We start from the raw sequence: 22,969 nt of genomic DNA, 5'->3' as shown, positions 1-22,969 counted from the left end.
AAGGAAAACGATAAGTGTGTCGCGAAGAAAAGTGTATTGATTCCTTTTTTCAATTCTCGTCAGCAAATAAACGGTTTTAGATGTTAAAAATCCTGTTAAAGAATCTTTACAAGTGACCTAATAACAATAATATCTATGAAAATTTTCATTTAAGAAAATTTAACATTATAAGTAGTCGCATACGACTAGAATATTTCGTATCCAAAGGGAAGTGTTGCGTATTATTTACATACCGAATAATTTCGCAACATATACTATTACGATATATTCCATATATGATTTGTATGTGGAATATATTTACTAGAGGGTACGAGTTTCGAAATACGTTAATAACCTCGCGATATCTCGCACAATTTTGACATTTTACAGTCTCTGCAGCGCAATTACGCAGTGATCGCATTATAACGGGCATATGCGGTACATTATCGATTACCGATGCATTAATAAATAAACGATTTGCGAATTGGGAAATTCGCACGAGTGATCGGCGACAAAACCGTACTTAAATCGACGAAGCGCAACCGACAGAGCAGACCGATAAAGAGAAAAAAAAAGGAGAGGATGAAGAGTTCCTTTACCGTGGAATTGTTCTAGATTTATGAGCTCCAGGAGTTCAGCCATTCAAATTTTTCAACCGTTCCTTCTTGCTCCAGCCGCGAGCTCTCAGCCCAACGAGGCGCAGAAGGAAACCGATATAGAAATGGAGGGAAATAACTTCTCGTGCAGCGGCGATGGTAGTGCATGAATCGGATATTGATGAACTCTAATAACGTCAATATAAAAATTTGTAATGCTTTACCTAGTCCGATCGTTAGCGTAAAAAATTGACTCGCTGTCACTCGTAGATTGTTAACGAATGGACGTGTATCATTCATATATCTGAGAAACGTTCAGTTTATACCGTACGTTAACAGATGCTAGATAAATTTGGAATCGATTTTTTAAGGTTGAATTTAACGCGAAACAATTATGGGCGGTGACTTTGCAATAATTTACGCCCATATATCTTGTAGTTCAAATATAAAATAAACATGTCAAAGTAATATTGGTTTTGACTTAATTTATTTCAAATTCATCCATGAATGTATTATTGATAACAGATTCTACGAACCACATATTATCTACAACGATATTAGGTTGCCAACTTCCTTATTAACTTCGTAATCACGTCATGATGTATACACACACACTCACACACACATATATATAGAAAACGCGCGAAATAAAACTGTCATTAAAAGTTACCTGACCGGACGAAACTTATAATGCCGTGATAAAATATACTTTCGCTAGGAACTTCACCAATACGTCCGTAACATGTAATTCTAACGGTGTGCCAAAGAAAAAAAAAGATTCATGAATAAAAGATATACGTTGACATAGTCTATGCTTTTCCAAGAGCCTCTCGAGAAGCATTTCGTCGCGATTGCGCGAAGTTCGGTTCCCTGACAAAGATTTTCTCATTTTACTATGGTCTAGTTCCATTAAAAAGAATTGTCAAACAATGTAAAACAAAAAGATGGAATAATCTAGAATAGCTGTTCAAATTATTTTCAAGAAATAGACAACTAATTTTACGTACGCAATATATATATATATATAGTACTAAATTTTTGTTCTACGTGTATTATTTTAAAAGTGAATATAAACTTAAATATTTAAATGTAACGAAATATAGCTCATTCTTAACTAATGATAACATTATATATTCATGCACACACACACTTATCAAAATGATTTTTAAAAAACTAGTAAAAAAAAATAAATTTTTTAATCAACCAATACGAATTTAACGCTTGACCTTATAAAAAATAAAAATTAATAATATAATCCGTTTGTACTTCGTTTATAGCTGTTTGTACTGCACTTTATTTCGTCTGTACTCCATACAGTAAAAAAATACAAAATTTGATTTAAAAATAATTAGTGGCCAACTTTAAGATATTTTAATTTCACTAACGCTATTCGATAAAGAATCGTTTGAATCCGTTTGTATCTCTTTTTTCATTTCGCTTGTACCTCAAAGAGTTTAAAAGTACGGCATTTTTCAATTTTTGAACACAATTTTGTGATATCTCAATAAGTAACAGATTTACCGTTATGTTTTAACGTTGTGGTATGAAAATGATATGAAAAGAGATATAAACGGGTTCACAAAGGAAGAATATACTTTATATGATGTCCCGAGTGTTTTTCCAGTTTTAACGATTGTTTAATTTTGACAAGATTGTATTTCTTGGAGAAAAAAAAATTAAAATAGAAATATCGGATAAATTATATACCTATACATATTACATCTGGAAAAAAAACGATGTAGAAATGTCTTTCCTCACTTAAATACATGACGTCATTAAAAAGTGACATGTCACTCAAATTTACAGCGCTTCTAAATTTAATATACGTCGTGGTTAAAAATGATTGATTTTATATATAGAGCACGATAACACGTTTCTCTGATTGGTCGATTTCTATCAAATGACCGTGCGTTCTTTTTATTGAAGCGTGACCATTCGGAGCGGGAGCGATCGAGACTTTTCTGCAGACCGATGCGCGATTAATTTCGCTCGAGATTTTTCGTCGGGGAAAACCCAGAGTTTTCCGTCGCGCGTCTGTGTGGCAGACAAAAAATGGATGAAAAATATCAAACCAAAAATATTCTTAGTATCTGGTGGCATTAGTATCAGCATGGCTTAAGATAGCGTCTTACCTATCTACCTACTACGTGCCTCAAAGTACTCGGCGAGGACACGTTGAACCGGTACTACCGCTTTCCCTCTTTCTCCTTCTCTTTCTCTGTCTATCTCACAATTCTGGCTTCTTATAGCTCTCTCTCTCTCTCTCTCTCTCTCTCTCTCTCTCTCTCTCTCTCTCTCTGTTTCTCGCTCGCTCTTTGTGCTCCGTTTGTTTCATCTGCCTCTTGGATGCATGCTGCGTCGAGCTCGAGCATAAGCCGAGCATGTCTCAATGCAACCGAACCGGTACGGTAATTATTATCGTGGAGCAGCGAGCAAACGACTCCACCCGATACACGATCGGTACGCATTCACACAATACACACGCACAATACGTATATCGCGGTAGCGCAGTGTGTAACACGCGTGTGTATATCTCGACGGAAATGTCAAGAGCGCATGTGAATTCGAGAGTACTGTGTTCACAGCTCTGATTTCTAAGAAGCACAATCCATTGAGATCAAGCCAACATGTACCTATATTTACTACGTAGCCTTCGATAGAATAATTCTTTTGGCTTTGTAATTTAAGCTTTACGAAAAGAATGATATCAAGAAGGGCTCTCCGAGATACGAGGAGAGAGAAAACGCTTATTATTGTTCTATGCTAAGCTGTAACAGATAGGGAGGGAGAGAGAGAGAGAAAAAGAGAGAGAGGGAGAGAGAGAGAGAGAGGGAGAGAATGTGTGTATGTTTATTGAAGATCTTAAAATCAGATTTCTATAAACCTCAACTAAGCAATTAGGTGTCTTATGTGATAATATACAATGAGATAATATACAAGATAGCGATATGAGAATATACTTATATAAGTTTTGACACTAATTGTAAGTGTAAGAAAAAATTGCAGAAATTGAGAAGCAGTAATGAACTCGATTGACATTGCAATTAAAATCACTTTATATTTTTTTACACTTTGTGATACAAATGAAATAAAATGCGGTCCAAACGGATATTATTAATTTTAATTTTTTTTTTTTTTTTTATAAAGATGGGCGCAAAGTTGACACATTGGTTTCCAGCTTGATAAAGGTCAATTTCGAACACCTTTTACGTCGAAAAATGCCAGCTGACGCGGTTTAACGTGACTTGGAAATGCAGGAATACGATAGCATATACACTTGGAGGATATATTAGGATCGTCAAAAGCTTTTATTTCAGCTACGTGGCGGATCTTGCCGGGACGAAAACACCACGTGTCGGATAAAATATCGAACCTTTTACGTACGAGGGTTTAAGAGCGACATATGCGCAGGGTGCATAAACGTCCCCTCGCGTCCGTCGCGTCGCGACGCGGGACGTCATTGGACGTTAATGCACGTAATAGCCCGCTATTTTGTCCCGCACATAGGAACTTAATTCAGGTGTAATTTTCCATCCCGCGAGGTACCGACCCTTCCCCGCTACTTTGCCTCGCGTTAATTAAATTATCGCGACGTACCCCGGTACAAAGGCAAAGAAATTAGTTCCAATTTGAGCTAATTTACGATTAAGTCTTGGGCCGTCTAGTCGAAGCGCGCGCGCGCGGATAAGAAAAATCTTCGGGCCTAATAGGCTTTGGCCTTTAGCGTTATCACGTTAAAGTTATACTCGAACGAGAATACGATATCCCTCCTGCGGCGTTATCTCGCGACCGAGATTTATATACACAGACATCGACGCACCCACGTTTATCGTAACCGAGTTAACGTAACTCAGACTCTCCCATCTACTTGTGCCAAAGAAACGGCAATAGCGTCGCGATATCCAATCTCTAATTCACATCTGACGGCTACGAGGATTTACGCTCACGTTTCTCAGACATTTCGTACGCGCCCGAGACATTCGAACCGAATTTTGCAAATCTCCTTAGATTATATAGTTAGATTTTATATTCAAAAAAGAATGTAAAATAATGTTTATTCAATGCGTGTTAAAAAGGCAAAATTAGAAGCAATAAATCCGAATGTAAAAAGTACGTCAAAATTGAATACAAAAAAACTAGAGAGAGTCGGTTAGACTTATTAAATTATTAGCCGACTACGTACAAATTTTTTTTCTTCTCAACTAGCGAATAATGTTCCATTTTTGTGTAAAAATAATGATTAATAGTTTTTATCGATCGAACTTTTAACAACATTGAGATTCACAGCTACAAGAGAATTCTCTCGAGAATCGATGATATGTTAATGAGATGATAAATATTTATGCCGTACAAAGGCTATTCTGCGATTGTTACGGGATTAGGAGTGTCATCTGTATTAATAGTTAAGAGTTGAGGGAGTCGGAAACTCGTGTGGAACAGACGGCTTCTTCATGGTCGAGCGAATTTTTGACGATCGTGTTTGAGGAACGAATGGAGAGCTCTCTCGGCGAGAAACTCGACCGGCATATTAAACATATCGCTTCCACAAGCCGCACGATAAACTTTAGAAACGCGCTCCGCTACACAATAATTATAACGCACAGCTAAGAAACAAGCTCACGGAAATTAGAGAGGAAATGGACCGCGATAATTTGAAAATGCAATCGTAAGCCTTGGATAACTTTGAGCATTCGCGATACTATTACATATTTTCCGTAATACTATGCAATCTCGGAAATTGTTACGAGCTTCTTTAGAGTCACGAGCTTTCCGTTAATTCGAAAAATTAATACGAAAAACGCGGGCGCAGCGAATATCATAACGAGTATATATTTACCAAAATTCTCCGTTCCCAAGTAACACGTGGTACTTGCTTCATAATTACAACATTGAAGGACGTAACAAACTCATTCGTTTGCCACATGATATTGTAACGTATTTCTCTAGTATCATAACTTAAATAAAAACGTCTGTATATTGAGGGATTTGTGCTTCTAACAAATTGAACGACAATAATTATCATTGCATTAGTTTATCGTAATGTCGGACGCATAATTTTTAATTCGAAACAAGGATCAGCATTAAACATACGATAATAAGTATGAAAATCTCGGTGACGTGCGCGCATATTGTTTTTTTTTTTTTTTTGACAAATGTGACATGTAAAAGTAAATTTCTCGACGCGTCGTATAGTTGGGGCTACGGAAAATCTAAATGTACGCGAAATACTGTGTTTGCAGGCTGCGTTTATCATTTTCCGTCGCTTCTCTTCCTCGTTCGTCAGACGCGCTTCATTTTCTGTTAGATGCGCGACACCGACGCCTTTGACGCAGCGACGAACGGTTTGCGTTTAAGCCGCTTTAATCTTTCGCCGACGTACGTGATTCAACGCTGCCGCCGCAGCAGCCTCATCGCTGTCGAGTGTAATAATCTAAACGCGCGAACATGCACATTTCGATTCGTGGAACTTTCACGGGTCAGCACGCTCCGTGCAGTCTCGAAAATATACCTGCCGAGCATCAAAGGGTAAGGAAGAAAGAAAGAAAATCATTTATTATACGATCTCGGAACCAAGTCTCCCCTAATGCCCAGTTTCGCCGACAGACAATTTACTAGTCTACTAGGATGTCTATAAAATTTCCTTTTGTGTGAGATTGTATTGACTCAATAAGAAGGATGAGTACACTTATATTGTTGGTAAAAAGAAATAAACGCATGCCCGCAAGATGCAATAAAGAATGACGAATGTAAACGTCGTAACGTAACATGATGTAGAAAATTATCAAAAACAAATGTAAAGTACGAGAGAATAAAAACTAGATATAAACATGTTAACATGGCCTATAACAATAATTAATATAAAGAAGTTCTTGCTCAAAAACATGTATCACTAGAAAAAAATAAATTAAGAAGAAACTAGTTATACAATGAGTTATTGTAGCATTCAAATTGAGATGAAGCTTTTAAAGAGAGAGAAAGAAAGAGAGAGAGAGAGAGAGAGAGAGAGAGAGAGAGAGAGAGAGAGAACTTCGATACAGAAAAGGTGAAAAGCGGACGAGCAAGGAAAGGAAACTGAGGAAGATAGAACAAGAGCAACAATCTACAATAGCTGTTCTCTCTCTCTCTCTCTCCTTCCATCGTATCCCTGCCATCATTCTTTTTCTTTGACTTTGCTCGCGATACCATTTCCAAGCTTGCAGCGAACTATATAGCGAACGGAGCAAAGTGAAAGAGAGACAGCCGGACAGAGAGAAAAAAGAGCTAGACAGAGAATAGCGTTTATTATTAGGTTGCAGGATTCACAGAGAGAGGATCCTGCGAACACGGTACGAGACAGTGACGCGATTGATCGAATAAACGGAATGTGCAGTGCTCCCGATGCGTTAATCCAAGAACGGGTATTTCCAAGAGGAGAAGAAAATGCGGCGCGTCAGCACTCGCGGCAATGCGTATATGCATCATGCGATACGCATTAGATTGCATACGTCTAGATGCGAAGCACGCATCACGCGAGGATCGCGAAGATTAGAATGTTCCACAGTAATCGAGAGTTTATGTATTATGCATCGGAATACGATAGGAGACGTGACAAAAAAAGAGAACGGGAAGGAAGAGAGAGCGCGAGAGAGAGAGAGAGAGAGAGAGAGAGAGAGAGAGAGAGAGAGAGAGAGAGAGAGAGAGAGAGAGAGAGGAAAGCATCTTCACAAAAGATTCCAGTTTACGATACCGATGTCATGCGACCCGTTAATATATTTTATGTCACACATTATCAATTAATTTCGTTACCAACTCGCCTTCTTGATAGCTCGGGCTTAATTACTAAAGCAGTATTAACAGCGGCGAGCCAAGTGTTGCACCCGACCTCGCTCGTCGTGAATTTTATATCAGACATTAACGCGATCGTCTCTCTCTCTCTCTCGCTCTCTTTTTTTATTCATCGTCTAATCTTCACGGCGGCTTTTTCACGCCTCGCCGTTCAAAGTCTGACAGTGTAAATGCGCGTAGTTTTGAAACTCCTCGGGACTAACTTCGGGACTTTCGTATTCGCATTAACGGTATGCGGATGCGAATGCAGGCAAGTCTGTGCGCGTGTACCTGCGTCGGTATGCATTATTGCTAGTTACATGATGTAGTTGCTACAATCTCGTAACTTTGGGCATGAAACTTCAAATAGAAATTAAACATGAGAATGCTAATGATATATTAGAGCAAAACGTTTCTGTTAACATTGGCACACGCGGACGCATCCTCTTTATCAATTTTATATGTAATCTGAATTTTGATGCAGAACACAATCTGATTTATATAGTTAACGATTTCTACATAATTATCGAATAGTTGATTTTATATGAAATTATCGAAATATAATTACGATTATAAATGTAATAATTTTAAAAAATTGTTACAAATTAAAATTTTATATCTGATCAAGTTTTAAAATATTTTTCCAATAATGATAAATCTCGCTTATTTATTATTAGTCTTCATTTCAGTCTCGATCAGACGCTTCACCGATTGCGTCATTTATGATAGATTCTTAAGCCAAGTGTTGAGAAGTAGTCATCTCATCGCAAGAAACTCTTACACAGTCTCGCATTCATAAAATACCACTTATCTTTGAAATATAATTATTGTAATGATCGTCATCAGATTTCCTGTGTCGTTTGCATAACAGTGCTTCAGTTTAACAAGAGTACTAATTTTAAAGTCAAACTGATTTTGAATCACTAAAGAAAGAATAAAAAAATATTCATCAAGTACTAAATCAAAGAAAGTTTTTCGTCTGATTATTCCCATTATGAGTTATCTACCTCTAATCCGTCATTCGTATAAAAAAAATCTCACGATCGATACTTAATATTTTAAATCCACTAAAAGTCGACTAAAAGTCCGTAAATAAAATTGAAATTATCAATCATTATAATTTTCTGAATAATCAACAATATTATATTTGTTAACAATTTCCATTTCCATTTATTAACTGTTGATTATTATTCGCATAGAATTGATTAAATTAACTTAACAAGTTATATTTAAATCAAATAAAAACGTCATATATGTAAAAGAAATTTGAAATTGGGAAATATTTCAAATGTTATCATCGCATCGCTATTATTAACTGCTCATATTTGTTTACAGAAAACATCATTGTATTTCTGCACGATCAACAAAATTCGAATCTCAAATGAATTAACGCGAAGCGCCGCATAAGTAATAAATCCACTGTGTATTATCATTATTATTATTATCGATGTTGCAATTGTTTTTTTTTTTTCACTGAATTCACTTGAAATTCGTTCTAACAAATCGACACATTATTCTTTCTAAACGCTCGTTCAAAATGAGAGAGTTATACGCGTGTTATTTTTCCAAACAGAAGTTTCCTAACATAAAATCAAATATCACGAAGAAAGGGAATAATCGCGTAAAATAGCATTTTCTTTATTGACTTTGTTTTCTATTGATCTAAAATGAATAGAAACGGGACAACTAGTTAACGAGATTTCCACGTAAAGTATCGGGTTACACTGTAAACATTTACACGGAATTAAGCGAGGTGTAATTAACTGACATGCACGAAAAAAAAAAAACATTCGCGACGAACAAAAGAGACCTTCGAATTCTTTATGCGTAACATAATTTTTTAGACGTATATAAAGAAATCACGAGATAATATTTTAAAATAATTTCTGAAGAGACTTACCTCAACGGGCATGTTGACAGCTGCCGATGTCCCGATGTCGTCTCTGGCAGTATCCTCCTGGTCGAGGTCACTAAGTAGACGAATCCCGTGCACATCACCCATGATTCTTGGCTGGCGCGTTCACGAACAGAGTAGAAACAACTTATCCGTCACACTTTTCGTGCCGACTCCAAGGCGGATACGTACACACACGAGCACGCGAGGTAAGAAAGAGAGAGAGAGAGAGAGAGAAAGATAGATAGATAGAAGAGGACAGAGAGAGACAAAGAGAGGAGAACACGGGCGGAGGACGTGAACGGCGACGGCGACGGCGACGACGACGGCGGCGGCAGCGACGTGATGGAGTAGCAAAGGCGGATGCACCGGGTGCCTCGACGATCATCGCGTCATATCTCCGAGTGTGTGGCGGCCGGCCACGGCCGCAGACGACGATCCCGAAACTGCATTCCCCGCTATAAGGCCGCTCCTGGTAGTGCCGCTCTTGGCTGCTTCCTCTTCGTCCGAACTCGCCCGGCGAGTTCGCCTCCTCCTCATGTGTCGCGCGCGCCCGTCCGTTTCGAGTTCGCGCGCCGCGATTCACGTCGTCCCTTCTCCCCCCAAGGTGAAACTTTCGGCGGCGTCACTGTTTATTACCTCTTTATGCTCACTCACTGTCTGGCATGTTTGGCGCGCGCGGGGCTCTCACGACGAGGTTATAACACAGCTTGGTATACATACACACGACACGACGAGAAGGCGCGTCTACCTCTCACAGTGACACGATGGGCCGCGAAGAGCGAACTGTGGTCCACTGCACGGACTCCGGAGCACGAACGACGACGCAACACGATGGCGCCACGGCAGAAGCTCGACTGACAGCGCCGCCGTCTCACCGCTCATGGCGACGCGGAGTACTACGCCACACCGCGAGGGAGTGGGGGAAGAGAGAGAGAGGGAGATGGAAGGAGAGAGAGAGGGAACGGGCGACGCGTATGTGGATAGCGCTACGATATATACGTATATAAGAAGGCGTCGAATACGAGCACGCGTACCCCGTGTGCCTCACGCGAATAGGCGGTGTCGCGATCCCAGGGCCGCACTGATCCGTCTTTCTACGAAGGATAGAACGCACGGTTATATGTAGACCTCCGCCGCACCGTATGTGGCCAACTAACAATAAGTCATACGCATTTCCAAGAACAAGAGACGCTTGATTTATACCCTCGATCTTCTCTCGTGAGGCAATGCGATAATGCTACTTTCGTCCGACTCGCGAATTTAATAACAAACATAGATATCACACGCACATATATATCACGAAAGAAGGATAAAGTATGGCAACGATTCGGAACGTACACTCCCGAATTCACGCACTTTGTACTCGGTCTTTGTTCGCGTCGCACGATTATCACTAACGATTATCAAACGGACGATCGTCTCGAGATACATAATTAATACGGTTGGTCGACATTTTTTTAACACTACGCGAGCAAAGCGTACGCTAATACGTATCGCACGTTCAAATTCACAATCACTCTCGTAACAGTAACGACGTTTCTTCAATTTGAACTTGTGGGCAGTGGTGCCATTCCCTCTAATGTTACAGAAGTCTGTTTCTAACGTAACTGGAGAATTTTGCTCCGCTCTGATTGTTCGATCTAGTGCCTACAGCGAAAGCAGCGATAAGCCAGATGAGTCGGGCGATTGGAAGTAAGGAAACATTTCTCCGAACTGCTCGCCGGAGACGAGCGCGTCTCTTCCAGGAAAAAAAACCAGGCACATGAAAAACGTATAAGAAAATCAGGTTTGAACGGCAAGTTAGATAATTTGTAAAATTATATATTATAGTTGGATTATTTATTATGAATTATGGTTGGACGCATTATATGTGCACATATATTGTTTAATTCTATCGCTTTGCCATGTAAACTGATCTAGATACAACATTATTTTACTTTCTTATTTTTGTTTGAGATACAAAGATTTTGTTGTCCACGTTTTACACTATTTTCTCTTTCGTATTTATACTTATTTATATATCTTTCTTCGCTTTTCGCGTAACTGTGTTTGTTAGTCACATTTAGTATTAAATAATTATCTTTGTGTTTGTGCATATATAATTTTCTACAAAATAGAATTCTCCAGATAAAATTCCATTTACAATTTTATATCTACGTCTCTTTCTCTCTCTCTCTCTCTCTCTCTCTCTCTCTCTCTCTCTCTCTGTATGTGTTTTATATTATCAGTTGCATATCAGAAAATATATTACAAATATACATACTTAATATACATATTTTTAAATATATATTTACATATATATTTTTGCAAATATACACATATATTTTCTGATATGTAACTGATAATATAAAACACACATATATATACATTAATAAAGAGAAATAGAGAGAGAGAGAGAGAGAGAGAGAGAGAGAGAGAGAGAGAGAGATGTAAAATTTTATAGATTCCATCTTGAGAATTCTATTCTGTAAAGAATTATATGTACACAAATACAACGATAATTATCTAATGCGATGTGACAAAGAAAAAAAGAAAATGAGGTTCAAGCAATGTTTATGCAATCTTGATCAGTTTACATGACGAAGCGATAGAATTAAAAGATACATGTGCACATATAATGACGTCTAACTATAAGAGAACGAATTATTTAGCTCGTCGATGAAATCTCGTTTTCATATCTATGTTTCTCATGCTTCAGATTTGTTCCTAAAAGATGCGCTCACTAGCAGTAACGAGAATAATTTCTTTTACGTACCATCGGACTACAGAGGTCGCTTTTTAACGTCAGTATTCGCGAGTAGTGCATTGTGTATCCGCTATAAGTGGCTATTAACAGTTTCGCGCATTCTAGGCTCATTTTTCGCACGGGTTCGTAACCAACTTTAATGTGAACTCTTTCCAACTATATATTCGCGTTTGTGGTTCATTTTTATATTCATCGAAGGAAGAACTACACAAAAACGTTGTGTTAATAGTGCGCGATTTTAGTCTTCCAACTTAAGCAATACAATCGATCTTTTATTATATTATAAATGGCATATATTTTTTTTGTTTTTTGTTTTTGTTTTTTTTTTTTTCAAAATACGTAAGACACTCTACGTTTCGCGACGTGTCATGTCAAAGTGAAAGCGATTTAGCGTCGCACTTTTTTTTTTTTTTCGAAAAAAAGGAAAAAGGTGATGGTCGCAAGAGAGAGTGGCGCGTTAATAATTGAGCAAACTAACGTGAGTGTGAATATCGCGAGTGTCGAATGAAGCATCGCGCGGCCGTCATAGCGTGCTAATCAACGCGACTGTGATTAATACCACATACAGTATTCGCGTCGCGTCAAAACTTCCGCCCAAATGACCGCCGCCATTATTTTCACGTACGAAGTGCGTCGCGTGCATAATCGGACATCGGACGAGAGTGATTGAATGGTACTGTCGGCCGACGAGAGACCGTAACGTGTCAATTAAGGTATATACGCGTTTGTGACCGTTCGTTTACATTATTCGACTCGAGGTAAATATACAAATACACGGTTGTTAGAAAATTGGCCGCCGCTTATCGTAACGTAAACATTTCGATCCACGGTATCGCGCGTAACGTAAACAACGCATCGGGAAGAATCCTTCCGCGCGTTTACGTTACGTGCGAGTTATTCTGTAAAAACGGCGCGATAAATTTGCACGCTACGGTAATTCGCGAAAGAACTGCTCCAAGTGAATATTCTACATCGCGAGTGAGCGAAGCGAGACCAACGATGCTGCTGAAGGATCGAGGATTGAAAGCGGCTTCCGGTTATTTGTGGTTTTCGGCTCGTCGACAATGCTGCATATTGCGGATTTCCGGTTTTATGTACAGCGGAGGAGAAAATGGTGAGTGTTAAATATTAATATTTTCAAGTTTCTTGCAAATGCAACACTGCAGAGAAAGAGAGAGAGAGAGAGAGAGAGAGTGTGTGTGTGTGTGTATATGTGTGGAGTTTTACATTTCTTGACTTTCATTAAAATTAAAATTTATGATATCATAATCGATACAACTAAAGGTTGGAAAATATATATAATTTAATAATAATTTATATAAAAGAAATTCATATTTAATTATCATAGTATAAGTAATTAGGTTGTATCAATTATTGAACTGTCTCTCTTATTATATTAATTATACATGTAATTACAGAATATTATCATTGTCAAAGAGTCTTTAGAACAGATATTCTATTATTTATTTGTGTGATAAATTATATTCACTTATATAATCAAATGATCGTGTTACATAATTTTTACAGATTAGTATTTTTTTCTTGTTATACGTAATACGTGTATTTTTATTTTCACGCGTTATATTCGAATAATAGCGTATCGTTTTGACTTCAAAAAGGTAAGCGTAAATTATAAAGACAATTAGCCGTTGCGAAGAGAACGTTTTGAAAACAAAGAAGCAAGTGCAATAATCAATTGTGATGATGAATGAGAGTAACGAAAGTTCTCTTCACACCATTTCTTGTATTGTCTCTCTCTCTCTCTCTCTCTCTCTCTCTCTCTCTCTCTCTCTCTCTCTCTCTCTCTCTCTCTCTCGAGCAATGATTAATTGTACAACTTAATAATTATATTCAAACCGACACGATAGAAGCGAGTTTGCTATCGTCTCGATTAAATGAACGATGCTCAATTATCCAATAAATTGTGTGAAACATTAGATTGGAGTGACGTGCTATAATATTTTCTCACGTTTAATACGATATTTTTGATACATTTATATGAAAGTAGTATTTATGCAAGCACATTATCCTATCATTTATCCCAAGTAAAATTTATTTTTTATAAAATATGATTAATAATAATAATATAATACTTTATAATAATATTTTTTATAAAATTTTAATAATTTTAATAATAAAATATATTACCTTTCATTAATGATAAAAAATTTATTCTTTAAGTATATATATTTTAAAATTGATTGACTGAAGAAAATTGCATGAGAAAATATTTCTAAATAATTATTAAAAAATTATAATCATGGTTTTACCATAAAAATATATTAAATTAATTTACTAAAATTATATAAATACATAATAATTAAATACATGTAACAGAGGAAAGAAAGCATATTTTTTTCTCAGAAATTACTTTAAAGTATGGTAAGTAAATTTCAGTACGCAATATCAATATGCAAATTTGCAAAACGTGCAATACATCCATTGTGTTTCTCTTCGATTTAAGGGGTTAAATACGATTGCCCGTGTAATCCCTTCATCGAAATTCATCGTTTTTGCCACGATAGTTGCGAGCGCGTATGCGTCTATTACAAACATAATTTTGTAGGGGTAAGAAAGGGCAGATGTATCCTCGAGCGAATGCGGCCCTGCGGGGTGTAATTGCCGCCACCCTCCAGGTTTCATGTCGCAGGGCCGACGCGACCATAATTCGTCGTCGATCGCGACGATTGCGGCGACTGATTGCGAACGCGATTTAACCGAGAACGGACGGGGTGGCCGTATGTCTGTCTCTGAAACATACCTCGCGCGAGTATAAACTGAGTGTTAAATTGCGCGCTTTAAAACGATTTACGTTCTTTTTTACGCATACGGGATTTACGCGCACGCTGACCGATTTCCGAGTGACAATCCTCGTTACGATTGTGCGTGTTATTATTCAATCGTTACTCTCGCATTCTCGCACGTTATTCTATAATTCTCTCAGCAATTTTGTATCAAAATTAAGAAAATTTTAATTAAGCTGGTGTATTTTTTCTTTATAATGTATTTTGAAATAAACTTCCTTAATATGAAATTACCATACACCGTAAACTGTTGTATATTGCAAATATACTACATACTGATGCGAAAATGATAAAAATTTTGTAAAAGCTATGTAAAATGCGATGCACTTGTGACTGCTTTGTCAGATAAATCGTCATAAAATTTATTCTCAAAAATTCTTAAATAACATACGCGTTGAATATTTTTCGGGATTTTATTTCACACGCTATACTAAAGTAAAAGGCCTTTTATACAATTCAGAAACTCGAATCTCGTAACTGTGTGAATATATGAAATAAAATTTCGGCAAGATGTATCACGCTACAACAGCCAACACGACGACGGCCCTGTATTCTGCAGCAAGCATCATCTGTCCTTTTTCCGTGGTATTAACGCGAGTAACGTGTACACGATGCGCAGATGCTAATTGATAGTAATGCGCGATAATCTCAAACAATTTACCGAACTAGAGCCGTGTTTGTTTCGCACCCTCCTTTCCCCCTCTTCTACCACCAGCATCACCGCTACCACCTCCGTTACCATCACCACCAGCATTCGTATATAACGTAAATAGGACCGGCGTGCGCGATACCCGCTCCATTTTTCATTAAAATTCAGAGAAACTTCCGGGGTTGTTGCCAGCATGCGAGTTTGGAAACTACACCCGTGCCCTTTGTCCCGCGAAACTTGGCAAAATCATTTACATTAAGTACTCACAGCCAGGATAAGGCATGCATTCATAGTTATTACCCTAACTGTATACAATCTTGCCTCGCCTCGTACGAAAACGGAGCGCGAAACAACGTAACAAAGCTCATCGTCGACACGTGTTCTTACAATTGAGAGATTGTGGGTAAGCTAAAACGGTGTATTTTTTTTTTGTCGCTTCTTCTCATTTTACATCAATTATATATTATAGTAGCAGACGTTCTTTATCTATTTAACAGTGTCGTCCTCTGAATTTAAACCTGAATGGCACAATGTTATACCGTCTCACTAAATCTCCTACATCGACAAAGGCAGGGATTGTTACCTGATTTATGTATTTTCTTTGTATTCGAAAAGTCTCTTAATTACAAATTGCGTAAGGACCGTTAAGCTTTGTGTAAGGTAAACGAGCGTGACAAAAGAAAGATCGCCGAGACGTAATTTATAACGTCGAGACAATAATGTGCAAAGTCGAAGAGAATTGTAATAGAAATTTATAGTTATTTTTGTAGAAACACACATTTTTGCGCAACACATACAGTTGTTCCTCCATGTTTTCGACGTTCGTTTCCGGTTTTTACATGATTCTTTTCTACGAAGCCCTCGAAGGACGAGGATGAAATTGTAACACCAGCAGTGATGGGACGGAATCCCATCGACTGCCAAGCGCAAATTCGAGATTCCGGACGGTGCACTCGCGATTTCTCACCCGCGCCGTTAACTACAAAGTTTTCAATAGCAGCGGGCACTCTTCGCGAATTCTACCAATGTCAACCAACTTTGGCGATCGAAAGTCTTCAAAGTCTAGCCTAACGTTGAACATTTTCAAACTTTTCAAAAGAGTTACCGAAATTTTCGACGCTATCGGAAAAGAACGATAAAATCAAAAAACTATTCCGGACTATGTATATCGCGTCTCTTTCGCGTTGTCAACATGGCCCGCTCGATTTTCCGAATTGCAAAATATTCCCGATTCGTCAGTTTATAAAACTCATGCGCGTCGCGTAAAACATTCCGACTCGCGTCGTCAAAACATCAAAAACTCGGTATCCATCCTGGTCTTGTTGCCGCTACTTCGATGCGTTTTCCGTTCTCGAGAGGATATCCGAAGCCACCCTGCCGAGTTCTCCGGCCGACACCCCCTTTCCCGAGAACGGCCAGGGTTGCCTGGCTAAGTCGCCAAAAGCTTGCACTCCCAGTGGAATTCAACCACCGGCGCCGTCATGCCTGAGACCAGGCGGGCGTATTGCGTGGCGTCCCTCGGCGTTGCCGATGCACTTCCATCCGCCGGGATCGTGCTTCGTAAAATTGGATTTGCGCATGGCATGTAGACGATTTGTCATACCGGCTGGTTACATTCTTGCGAAGACTCCACCGGCGCTCGTAATATCTCGCTCGATGAACTCTCGCGTGACGATATTTCGCGGCACTCGCATCGGCAAGCGATCTCGTAATTGTGATTGATCGCCGACGCATCGCCGTGCATATAAAATTGTAAAACGATGTCTAGTTTGAATCGATAGCTCATTAAACTAGACGCAGCTGTATTTCCCGTCCGTATACCTGTCGCGCATGGGATACGCTCGCGAATTTAATACCATCGCGAGTCGCGTTTTATCGCGAAAATTAAATATAAATAAATAACTGTGAGTAAATTGCGATTCGCGAGGTCGTTTATAACATTTGATTTCTCTCTACTCTTTTCTTGTTTTTAATTAAATTTCTTTTAACCCAGATCCGGGATTTTAATTAAAATTTTCTGCCTATTCTTAGTTTTTCCGTTGCATATTTTCCATCGTTCTAGTCTCGAATTTCACCCTGCTATTCCCTATTTATTGTGACTTGCAGAAGGTGAGACGACGGTGTCCAATCGATTCTCCATCGCCGAAAGAGCGTAATATGCGTGTATACAGGACGTATGCATCACGGTAAATCCGTGTCGAGTATGAAAATATACGCTCTTGTTAGAAATACGATGACGTTTTATAAATATTATAAACAAACGTGCATATCAAATGTGCTGGATATTCCGAAACAAGCATATGTGTACTCGGTGTATTCGATGAAAAGAAGGATATTCATTGAGAAAATTGAAATGTTTCACTCACAATGGTTCATCACACAAAAATATCAGAGTAGCTTTTTTGAATTGTCACTGATGAATAATCATTTGTGAGATGTTATTAAATTTGATACTCTTCCATAAATTCAGTTTATGCAAATATCGTATACTTGTCAGAATTAAAACGTGAATCGCGCGCGCGCGCTATCGCGGCGTCATTGATCGATAGATTTGCAGCGTCCGTCGCATCCGTACGCCGCGGGTATGGATTACAAATCGTTTGTTTGACCATGATTTATGAACAACATCGCACAACCGCCGATTACAATGGAAATTCTCATTGAAATTGGCCGGACAAAAAATTATTGTTCGTCGCGCAAATCTCACGAAAAGCACCTTAATCAGAACAATCCAACTATTTTTTTCTTTCTTTCTTTTTCTTTTTTGATCCATCCTAACAATCTCTTCGCGGTGACGAACAAATTTTTCGATGTACTTATTAATAAAGAGGAAAGAAGAAGAAATTGCGTCATTTAATGACGTAGCGAGTACCGAGTACGGTTTCCAGTCAATTTCATAATAGCGTCCTCCGACAATAAGTAACGTAGATAACGGCCTTATCTACAGACTCCTTTTTGGCCGATCAAAACGCTCTTCGGAATGAGATAGAAAGTATCGCACACACATATAACGAACGGAGAACTTCGGATACAGGACAAAGTTTTTGCGATACCCGCGTGAACTGTATCAGATTTCGTATAGTTAGACGAGAAGTAGCTAGCTTCTCATCTGCTCTCTCGCAGTTCAATTCTCCGCTTTTAAAGCCCGCTTATACTTCGTACTTAGTTTTCACGTGGTGAAAGAAGAGAGAAAGAAGGGGCATTGGAGAGAGAGAGAGAGAGAAAGAGAGAGAAAGAGCTAGGGGGATTGGAAAACGAAACTTACCTGACGGATACGAGTCGTTGGGCACGATATGGAATCCCGAGGTCGCACCTCGGTCGACGGCGATGATGGACAAATCGTCTCGCGGAGAGAAATTGAATGTCGAACTAGTTTCCAACCACTTCCGGAAACGAATAGTTCCGTCAGAACAGTTTTCGATAAATTTTCGTCGTACACGCGCGCGCCAGCGAGACGAAAACATTTTTTCACTCGCCGGACAAATGTGCCGTCATGCGTCTCATTTCTTATTTATGCGTTTCGGTAAATCGGCCGTAAAAGTTTCTCCAAGACTAGAGATGAAACTCTCGACATATGAGGGTGCTCTTGTTTGTTTTGGGGATACTTGTTAGTCCATGATTAATCCTAGAACGTTAACAAGGAAGGGAAGGTTACTACTGATTGTGAGTAGCAGAGAAATGCAGGCGGATATTATTATTCTGTTTATATATTTGACTTTATTATAATATTTTTTACAATTATTACTAAAAATGAGAGACATAATAATCATTATTAAATATAAAAATTTATTTTCCATATTTATATAATTTAAAAATTGTTCAAATTTTTGATCATATATAATTTTTTTAATGTACGTAAAAGCATGTTAATTTGCGAAAATTAAATATACACACAACACGTAATTTAAAATATATCTTTATTAATATAGTGCAATTAAAAAATACGAGGTTATTAAAATGAATTGCTTTTTCTTTAGTTATAATTTAATAAATAATTGACTAATATAAATAATGACTAGTTTATTGAAGATATATGTTATTTATTTTCTAAAAAACTTTAAAAAAGTCATAATTATTCATGTTTTGTTATGCATAAAAGAAATTGCCATTTTACAAAGTAAACCACGCGACATTATATAATTTTTATCGAATTTTATCGACGAGTTTTCCTGATGTGATGCATGTGATGTATTTAAGTGAGAAGAAAAATTATATAATCAATTACGTGTACAATCTGTTATAATTTCTTTAAAAATAAATACTGATTAACGACAAAGTTCTTAGAAGAAGGTGGCTCTTAGAAGAGCACGCGCGCACACACAAACACACACACACACACACACACACACACACATCTCATTTATTAGCCCTACATCACACAGAACGGACGTTTCCAATTCGGTGATCAAAAGAACTTGGCAACTTCTATTTTTGTAGAAATTAATAATTTCCCGGAACATTTAACTTTACTTGATATTACTTTTATTCTCTGCCTGTTCTCGAAAAGAAAAGGATGAGAACGCTCTACAATAAAAACGGTACGATTATTTCATCCGAGACTAATCCTAGTGGCTAATTCGCCGACTCGATATATTCATCTTGATGTTACATCTCGCATTATATAATATAAAACAATAAATTCAAACGTGTATTCAAATTCCCTTTTCTTGCAATTCATACACAAGCGATTAATTAATTTTGGTAGAACATGTTCTTATTATATGTCCGTAGGTATTGCGATCAGCCGACCGACATCGGGGAAATTTGGCATAATATTACAAGTCATGCGAGATATTCTCGTTACTTTGTTTGCCGCGGTATCTTCCCCTTTTACGTATGCCACCGTGAAACAATCGTATTCCCCCTACGGCCATAACCGGTCCGTGTGCCGCGTTACGGAGTACGTCTTCTATTTCCGCGTCGAGTTTTGGAGGGTTTGTCCTCCCAGGAGGAATGTTCCTCCTAATTTATGAAACGCGGCGGACGTTACGGCGTTTAGTAAGGCACCTTCGAAGTAGGTACGAACCTGCACGAGTTGGCACGTGAAACGGAAACTTTGCAGGTAACCGTAGGTACTCTTGGGTTACTACCAGGCGGATTTTCTCTCGCGGCGTCATTAGTATTCTGGAATATACAGAGACGGCGAGAGACAAAGAAGGATGGAAGGAGCGTGGACGGAGAAAGGCGAGAGACGGAGAGAAGAAGAGGCGAGAGAGAAAGAGAGATTCTCTCTCCCAAATGAGTACCTCACGCACAGAGACACGTTTCTCTACTCATTTTACTTAGCGTAGCATTGCTATACACCAGACTTTTTTTTGCACCGAGCTCTCCTTCGCATCTTCTGTCTTTCTCCATCGTGCCCCTTCATAACTCACTGCACGGAACAGCGAAAAAGAAAAGCGAAACTCCCTTAACGAATGCTTTTCTTCGTCACTTGTCATCAGACTCACAGATGGCTCATAGCGAGATGTAGTCTCGGCAGTCTTGTAATCAGCGAGATTAACGAGGCATTTACGTTAGTTCAAATGTATTCGACGTATTTTAATTTGAGATTCCATGCGTATATCTCAATTCACGATTGAAGGACGTGGATATAGTTATTAAACTTAATTATAATTATATAATAGGAATAAATATGTATGTATATAGCCAACGCGAGCGATGCTGATCGACACGTGCGATATATTTTTAAATCTATTTTATTGAAATAGTATAAGTGCCTTCAAAATATCACTCGATGTGGAATGTAAGATAGAGCTAATTGAAGTAATTGGATTAATTATTGGATATAAATCTTCTCGATAAAATTGGCCGTTATTGAAATTCCATCTTTCGCGTGACAAAAGCCGGAGGTAATCGATATCATCACTTATCGTGATAGATTTGCATCGACACAATGCATAATTTTTCAGAGAGTTGGATGTATGCGGGGTACTCTGTCCTAGGAAACTTTATCGTTGTGACACGCCACAGCTGAAAGGAGTTGGTAAGACAAGAATAAATGCGGTTAACGCCATTCCTCGTACACTTTTGCACCGTTCGTAAAAGTCTCCGATGTGCAAAGTTAATCGCATTCCGTTTCTATAATAATCAAAGTCGGCCAAGCTTCATGAGGTATCCGCGAAATAATTTATCACCACATAAGTAAAGAGTCAGCTGATTGTAACTCTGATTAACTCGAAAAAATAACCTACTTTAACTTTGACGAGTAATAGTGTAACATTGCGCTAGATTTATTTAAATCATTCATCTTTTTCTTTCTCACTTTCTCGACATAAGTAGTATTATGTCCTCTTTCTCTTTTATAAGAAAAGTTTTTTTATAAGTTTTTATAAGAAAATTTGTAAAAAAGAAAAAGAGCAAATGCGAAAACACACGAAGATATAACATTATGTGGCAAGTTTTCATGATTTAAGTTTTACATAAATAAATAACAAAACTTTATTACTCGGTTGATTATAGAAACACTTTACTTTAACAGAAATTTTAGCTAAAGTTTACTTATCAAGAAATGAAATTTTCGAAAATTGAAAAAATGTTGATAAACGGTTATCTTTCTCGATATTTTCGTTAAAAAAATATACTCTTTATATTCTCGTTAAATAATTTATCTCCGAAAATATTTTTATTCAAACTGAAATAATATTATTTGTTAGACAAAACTGAAATACGCTTAAAATAAAAAAAAATTATTTATATAACTTGTTTTCCTCTATATCACTTTATTATAACATAAATTCAATATTCCGAGGTTTTTACTCTTATAATAACAGACTGCATCGTACGCAGACTCGCTATCCTGGTTGGATAGGTGAAGGCGTTAACATTTCCGTTTCATTCGAAGCACAGCGTCGAAAACACATATTTGCACAGATCGCGCACATTCCGTTCCGGATACGTCAATTGCGCAAAAGTTTCGAGTGATCTGTTCGCGAACCGAGTGACCTAAATAGACGTTTCCAGCATCGAATGTTTGACCTGAAAGTTCGGGGAGAGAGAACCCCAGGTCGATCACGCGCGGTTTTGCTTCACCCCCTCGAGCACACATGAGAGAACTTTGTCCGCCCCCCTTTTCTCCTCTTCCTCCCTTCTTCTCGTATTTAACCGAGCGTTTCGCATCGGATTCGTCGCACGTCGTAAATAAAAGTCCACGGGCGATAGTGAGCGAGCAAGCGATACGTCAGAGGGGTACTACCGTGACACCTGGTGCCTCGTGCAATCGGCATTAAAGTGCAATGAAATTGAAAAGAGCACAGAAAAGTCAAACCATTCCTGGACGATGCAAGATTCAAAGGAGCGAAAACTCGACGACATACAATAGCGTTCCGACGGAGTCGTCGAGAAGCCTCGTCGCTCTTCGAGGCGCCACAATGGTCCACAAGGAATAGTCTGGGGAGAACGCTGATTTCTCCACAATTTCTGTTATTTTGGGCGAGTGTACGACCAGCAGGCTGATTCTCAAAGAGGGACGGCCGGCTGTGAAGAATGGACCGT

At 38.3% G+C, this 22,969-nt stretch overlaps 1 protein-coding gene across 2 annotated transcripts in view; it reads right to left on the bottom strand.

The window, feature by feature from the left end:
- The window catches only part of LOC140666848 (uncharacterized), a 199,769-nt gene extending 189,622 nt beyond the window's left edge, over positions 1-10,147 (bottom strand). The window contains exon 1 of one of the 2 annotated variants that reach the window (XM_072894390.1): positions 9,280-10,147. In XM_072894390.1, the coding sequence (XP_072750491.1) occupies positions 9,280-9,381 (102 nt within the window). In that variant the 5' untranslated portion in view covers positions 9,382-10,147. The remainder of the gene's footprint in view (positions 1-9,279) is intronic. The other variant, XM_072894389.1, reaches the window with a different exon arrangement.
- Positions 10,148-22,969: the final 12,822 nt, after the last annotated feature.

The sequence above is a fragment of the Anoplolepis gracilipes genome, chromosome 6 (genome assembly GCF_047496725.1).
Source record: "Anoplolepis gracilipes chromosome 6, ASM4749672v1, whole genome shotgun sequence".
Classification (NCBI taxonomy): Eukaryota; Metazoa; Arthropoda; class Insecta; order Hymenoptera; family Formicidae; genus Anoplolepis; species Anoplolepis gracilipes.
This window is presented reverse-complemented; position numbering and strand designations above follow the sequence as displayed.